Source organism: Eurypyga helias, unplaced genomic scaffold (genome assembly GCF_000690775.1).
Source record: "Eurypyga helias isolate BGI_N326 unplaced genomic scaffold, ASM69077v1 scaffold30097, whole genome shotgun sequence".
Taxonomy (NCBI): Eukaryota; Metazoa; Chordata; class Aves; order Eurypygiformes; family Eurypygidae; genus Eurypyga; species Eurypyga helias.
The window spans coordinates 17,608-23,892 of NW_010264113.1; the positions used below are offsets into that span (position 1 = coordinate 17,608).

The following is a 6,285-nucleotide window of genomic DNA, read 5'->3' on the forward strand; positions in this document are numbered from 1 at the left end:
ACAGCAAGAATTCGTAGGGGTGATCTGGTTTTGTTTTTTGAAGCTGGATAGTTTACAGCAAGATGCAGTTCAGAAACTTCTTGTGAAGGAAAAATTTACCTCTTTTTTTTCTGTATTTGATAATGCTTGTATGCTTTTTGTTTTTATAGTGGGAGGTGTGACTAGCCCCTGGAAAGGCGAATACAGAGAGCCCAGACATTTATCTTTAAGCAAAGAAAACAACCCGCAGATGTCCCTGTCCCCCACAGTGAGCCCAGTTTCTGAGACTGGTTCTGACCCCAAATTGGGTGTCACTTGTGCGAGCCCAGTCCTACCACCCCCCCCATCTCTGGAGCAAACGGAGGAGGTCGAGGGAACGCCCTGGAACTTGTGCAAGGAGACATCTGAGACCTGGGATCCTCCACCTCTCTCCTCAACTCCTCTCCCCCTGAAGAGCTGCAGCCATGTGGAGAGAGCAACAACCATTTCGGAACAAGAGCTGCAGCAGCTGGAAATAGGTACGCGATGTGCTGTGTTGGGAACCCAGCTCTTGCTTGAGAGCATGATAAAAATACAGCTGCTTTCCTTTGCCTCTGGACAGTTATTTCTGGGGTTTGAGTTTGGGTGTTGTTGTGTTCATAGTTCCTCTCTCATTACACGTCATTCTGCCTTCCTTGAAATTACCATGCTGGTAGTTCTCAACCAATTAAATAGGCCACAAAGGTAGTGGTCAAGATTTCCTTCCACTCTGAACAATGGAGCTAACTTCTGTGAGAGGTGCAGGAGCCTCTCAGAAAGCCTTCAGCTTGCGTGCACTGTAAAAACAGTGTCTGCAGTTCCAATTTCATCTGAGATTTTAGGGTTTCAAACATAATTCTTTTAATAAGGGGATAAACCTATTGGATGGGAGATATCAAACAATTCAGTGTAGTCAAAATCAGTCTGCAACTGTTTTATTCTGGGCTGTGGAAAACCTACAGCCACCAGCCAACGAATTGGATTCCCAGCAGCAATCCAGAATTTGCAAACCGGCAGTAAGTGCAGTGTGAAAATCAGTGCAGTAATAGTGCAGTTCCATTGCCCCAGTGTAACTCAACCTTTTGCTTTTTTTATCCTGTATTTTCTAGTCTTTGTAAATGAATTGAAAACTTCAAGCTAGGAAAAAGGTGTCTTGCAATGTAACTGTTGTCACGGAACTGAGCAATGGCAGTTTAGGGGTTGTTAAGGGCCAGCTTTCTTTTCAAATAGCCTTGGATCTTCAAGAGCCTTGTCAGTCTCAATATTATCAGTGCAAGATACTGCGAGAGCTGGGTACGTAAGTTTGACCTTTCCCTGGGTGTGATGTGGATGCATCTAGAGTGCAGCTAGGTGACATAATGGGCCAGAACTGGGAAATTCTGGGTGCTGGTCCTGTCTCTGGCATTTGCATGTCATTGTGCAATGATCTGTCCTTTCTGGCTCCGTTTCCCCATTTTCAGTGGTAACAATAACCTCTGCCTGGCAGAGGAGTTGTGTGTCACATGGTCTGTGTCTGTGTGTCATGTTGTCTGTTCATTAGGTGATGCTGAAGAAGCTTTGAGTATTAATTGCAGTAACTGTGATTAGAGCAGGGAGGCACAAAAGGAATCATTGGGAATGTCTTCCTTCTCTTTCCTTTTGCTTGCAGAACTGTTTTTGAACAGCCTTTCACAGCCTTACTCACTGGAAGAGCAAGAACAAATGCTTTCATGTCTCAGCATCGACAGCCCGTTTGTGTCAGATGCCAGTGAGAAGGTGAGTACAAGTGGCCACTGGCCGTGTTATCGGGAGGGTGGGGGTGCAGGGAAGCCACCTCGGGGCAACTGGAAGCTGTGACTGGACATCTGTAGTTCCTCATGTTTGTTGCTGGGTTTTGACACACCATTTGCTGGACAGTACCTTGGGAAGAAATCTTTGGTTTTGGACAATATTTAGGGTTATAGTTCTTTAGTTTACTATCCAGCGTGGATCCCTTTCCTCCAGTCGCTCTCCTGTGCTATATGCGCACAGTAAGCACCAAGTGTGTGGGTATGGAAAATCTCAGCAGCCTTCACCCTCTCTGTGTGGAAGAAAGGAACTGAAGGAGCAGTGATGAGCACAGGAGCTGTACTAAGTTGGACCAAATGGTTGTGCAGCCCAGGGGCTTCTTCCTGGCAATGCCTGCTAGAGGGATGTTAAGGGAAAGACCAGAAGTCTAGGGCAGAACAGAGACCCTGGGATATTCATTCCCAGCCTATGGATCTGTATTCTGTGAACTTCTTTTAACCCATGCATACTAATAAGTTGCGTAGTCAAAGTTACTTAAATACTAAGTTGAGTTATGTTTGCTCTAGCTCTGGTGATCATAAGGTAGGGAATGCCAGTGAGAAACACTGAATGAGCCTTGCTGAACCATGGGAGGCCGTCAGCCCTTCAGCCACTGATTTCTAAGTCCGATGTTGTATACAGTGGACTCCTGCCATCTGCAGGAGTCAGTTCTGACTGTGACCATCTTTGTTTCCTATTTCTGTTCCTCTTCTCAGCCTTCAAATGCTTTTTGAGGAGGACTGAGCAGAGTTCTGTACAGTAGCTCAGTTGTTAACACAGCATGGTATTCAGCATGGGATGTGACTCTGCTGTTTGTTTGCTTGTTTGGGGCTTTTTTCCTAATATCTAACCCTAATGTTTAAGTTGAATTTGCCTGGTACTTACCACTATGCTGATTTTGTCAGATTGACCTTCTATGACTCCAAGATAGTATAGACTTGCCTGAGTTTAGTTGTTTACACACAGTTAGCTGTTTTTCAGGGTGTTACTTGTCATTTATTGACAGTAGAATTTTATCTGATGCTTTATTCTCCTGTCACTCAGTATGATAAACCCCTTTTTTTCTCATCCAACCCTTCAGCTGATCGTTGATTTGACTAAAGACTGACTGTGTGCCTGTTGTTGCACTGCTGTTCATCCCCTTTTCTAGATGGCAGGTGAATGTTGAATAACTCAAGGCCCAGCCTGAGACCCCTCTGGATTTCCACTATTTTCTTTTCCAACCTCTTTCCTGAGGTTGTTTGAATGTTTAATCTCATGCAAGCTCTTTTTGGTTTTTTTAGGAGGCTTTGACAAACTTGTGCTTACTTCTGCAGAACTCCATGAAGGCTTCTCACAGCTTGAGGGACACCATGAGCTCTGGGATTCATTCCTGGAACAGCCAGACTGATGGACAGAGCTTCAGTTGGAACAACCTGCTGAACCGCAGTCGGCACACAGACACTCCCAGCTATTTCAATGGTGAGCCTGAATTTCTAAGGCTTGGATATATCATCAGGTATAATTTTCTCAGTATGTAGAGGGTCTGGGATGCGGAGTCTTGGAGCTCTTCGTACCTTTCAGTTGCTGTGTCAGCACAGACCCTCCTAAAAGCACACAGGTTGTCAAGAGGCCACAACTGCCCCAATTGTAGGTGGGTGGAAGGCACTCGAGTCTATCGTCTAGTCAAGGCCAGAGAAGTTCTGGATCACAGAGTCTGGCCCAGCTTTGTGTGCCTTGCCATGTGCAAGGATGTATGCTTTATAACCATAAATGTCTACAGAGTAATTCTGAGGGCATGTTGTGCAAATCAATACATCTTTTCAGCTGCTTTCTTGCTAAATCCAGCTCTGCTCTGTGAGTTCTTGTTGTCTTCAACAAGCCTCCACGCTCAGTGAAAGATCTACATAAATTAAATGCTTAATGACAAAAATGAGTTCTTCTGACGTATGTGCCTCGCTAGTCGATTTTTCTGTGTTGGACTGAAGTCATTCTGCCTACCACAGAGCTGAATGAATGACTTTCTGTGCATTTCAGGAGTAAGAATCCAGATCCAGTTGCTAAGTGGAGAAAATTTACACATCAGGGATTTCCACAGGACAAAGGTGGGAGACATTGCCACTGGAATAAGCAGCCAGGTGAGACACAAAGCAGGGAGTTAAGTACAGCATTTTGCCTGAGAAGTGATTTCTTCCATAATGCAGCCTCATAATGCCTTAAAACCGGTGACCCAGAAGTCCATTCAGGGACCCTAATGACTCATTTGGTAACATAACCCCAGTGCTGCTGTTACAGTGGGATAGCAGAAGAGGGTTTCTGACTCATAAGCAGTTGCTGGTTGTCATAGGGACCATAGGGATCTCTGTCTTAGCTAGTACCTGTGCTGCAGCTTAAAAATCTCTCTCCTCAACTGTGAAGTTGAATTCTCTCCCCTCTCCCTAAAGAAGAATCACTGTATGACTTTGCCATCGGGAGCAGTAATGTCAGCTAAGGGAAACGGGCTGTGTTTGCCTGTCATGCTTCTGACTTGGTAGGCTGGAGGAGATATTGGCAGACTGCAGCGGAGCTCGCTGTGCCTCTCTGGCAGTCCCTGAAAGAAACCCCGGAGTGTCTGTGGGACTGTAACTCATCTGAGTGTCAGATGTGGTGACTGCCTCTAAACAAAGAGGTTGTGGAAGTCCAGAAGATGTTTTAGTGGTGTTGGTTCTCTGGCGTGCTTTGTTCTTTTGGACGTCACACAGCCAAATATCACTAGCCTGCAGAGGAATTCACCGTGCACAGACACAGGCAGTTCAGGAGCCATCAGCAATGCTCAGAAACTCGGGTGAGGCAATTCTGCAGCAGGGTGAATGCTACCTAGGCTGGCTCCTGAGACACTTTCTTATGAGAGAAGGTTGGATTGGATGTTCCTGCCAAGCACAAGCCTCTCCCCAGGAGCTTTTCTTGGGCTGGGAAGATATTTGCTGGGTTTGATGGAGGGATTTTATGAGAGAGACTTGAAGTGTCACTCAGATCACTTTGTTCTGCTCCACAGATACCAGTCCCTGCTTTCAGTCTGGTTACCAAAGAAGGCCAACCAGTTCACTATGACATGGAGGTCCCTGACTCTGGTATTGAGCTGCAGTGCACCCTCGCCCCTGACTGCAGCATCAGCTGGACATGGCGAGTCAAACACGGGCAACTGGAGAACAGGCCGTGAAGCCATTCCTGTTTCAGAGGTTTTTGCCTTGGTGAAAGAAGGAATTGTGAAAGCTTCCAACCACCCCTGCCACAGAGCACCAAGTGCAGTTGCTGGTGCTTTGTCTGAAGTAGGATAGCGACTCAGCAGCTCACTGCTCGCGGGCCTCACTTCTGTTGTCTGTTCTGATCCAGTTCCAAGACACGTCCTGAGCTTAGATGTTCCCCAGAACAGTGGGAATTACTTGTTTTGAGTGTGAGTGTTAGGTTCAGCTTGAGAATGGTGGGTGGAAATTCCTGCTTTTCAGAGGAATGCGATTGTGCTTTTCTGGAGAAGAGGGGGATTGGATGAGAACTGTTGCTCAGCCTCCAAGGTGAGGCCAGTAGTTACTGGGCTTGCGCAAAGGAGGAGGTTGAGTGTCTTCAGTTCGGCTGTGGTTGGTTGTGCCGAAGGGAGCTGGCTAACTTCCTTCTAGCTGGAGGAAAATCTTAATGTTTTGGTAGGCTTTGGGTAGCATCATCTCTACCTCAAGCCTTTTGCATGAGGAAAAATGACAGCAGTAACTAGCTGGGTTCTTGGTTTCACCTCCCACCCTTCCCCGCAGACGCTTCCTTCTTGAATCAGAAAAGAACTTTGTTCCCAGAAAGAGCTTTGCTTGCAGCTCTCATCTTCAGGTCTCCTCCCGACCTGGTGCTCTCTGGTGTGGCTGCCAGCGTTCTCTGGCAGTAGGGCGGGAGGAGGGGGTGGTGCTCCTGCTTGGGCAGGGTGGAGGGGTTGTACTCCCTCATCCTGTTTCCACCCCTGCCTTGGGACTTCAGGTGGACGGTCCCATGCAGGCAGCTCCTGTGGGCAGGGGTGAAGGGACGGCGGCTCAGACAAGGTCTGAATTTTGCTGCAGTGTTTATAAAAGTCTCGCTCCCACCTATCAGTCTGGCCGCTGCTCGGCCCCGGCGCTGCAGGTCGGTGCCCCAGTTCTGCTGTGTGCCAGCTCAGCCTGTCCTCGCTGGCGCGTACGGAGCGGCGCGAGGCTTCGTGCTGCTCCTGGGTTTCAAACTGGGTCAGCGGAGAGGGGTGGGCAGCAGGGCCCAGAACGCCTTAAGCTTTGAACTTCTGGTTACCGGTTTGTGAATTGTTTGGAGTACTCTGAAACTGCCTGGGTCAGACTCGGGTGGGCAGGTGTTGTAACCTTCTGTAACCCAGCACGAAGCCGGGAGGTGTGAGTTACTAGTGTGCTTGCTCAGAACTGCTCCAAGGCCTTGCACACCCGGAAATCACGGGCGCTGGGCAGTGTGCTGCGGCTCTTCCAGGGCTGCTGTAGCGGCAGG

General features: G+C 47.9%; 1 protein-coding gene across 1 annotated transcript in view; it reads left to right on the top strand.

Moving 5' to 3' along the window:
• Positions 1 to 4,981, top strand: part of MAP3K14 (mitogen-activated protein kinase kinase kinase 14) — a 15,417-nt gene extending 10,436 nt beyond the window's left edge. The window contains 5 exon segments of the mRNA XM_010156300.1: positions 150 to 497; positions 1,646 to 1,752; positions 3,120 to 3,264; positions 3,820 to 3,920; positions 4,817 to 4,981. Of these exon segments, the coding sequence (XP_010154602.1) occupies positions 150 to 497; positions 1,646 to 1,752; positions 3,120 to 3,264; positions 3,820 to 3,920; positions 4,817 to 4,981 (866 nt within the window).
• Positions 4,982 to 6,285: the final 1,304 nt, after the last annotated feature.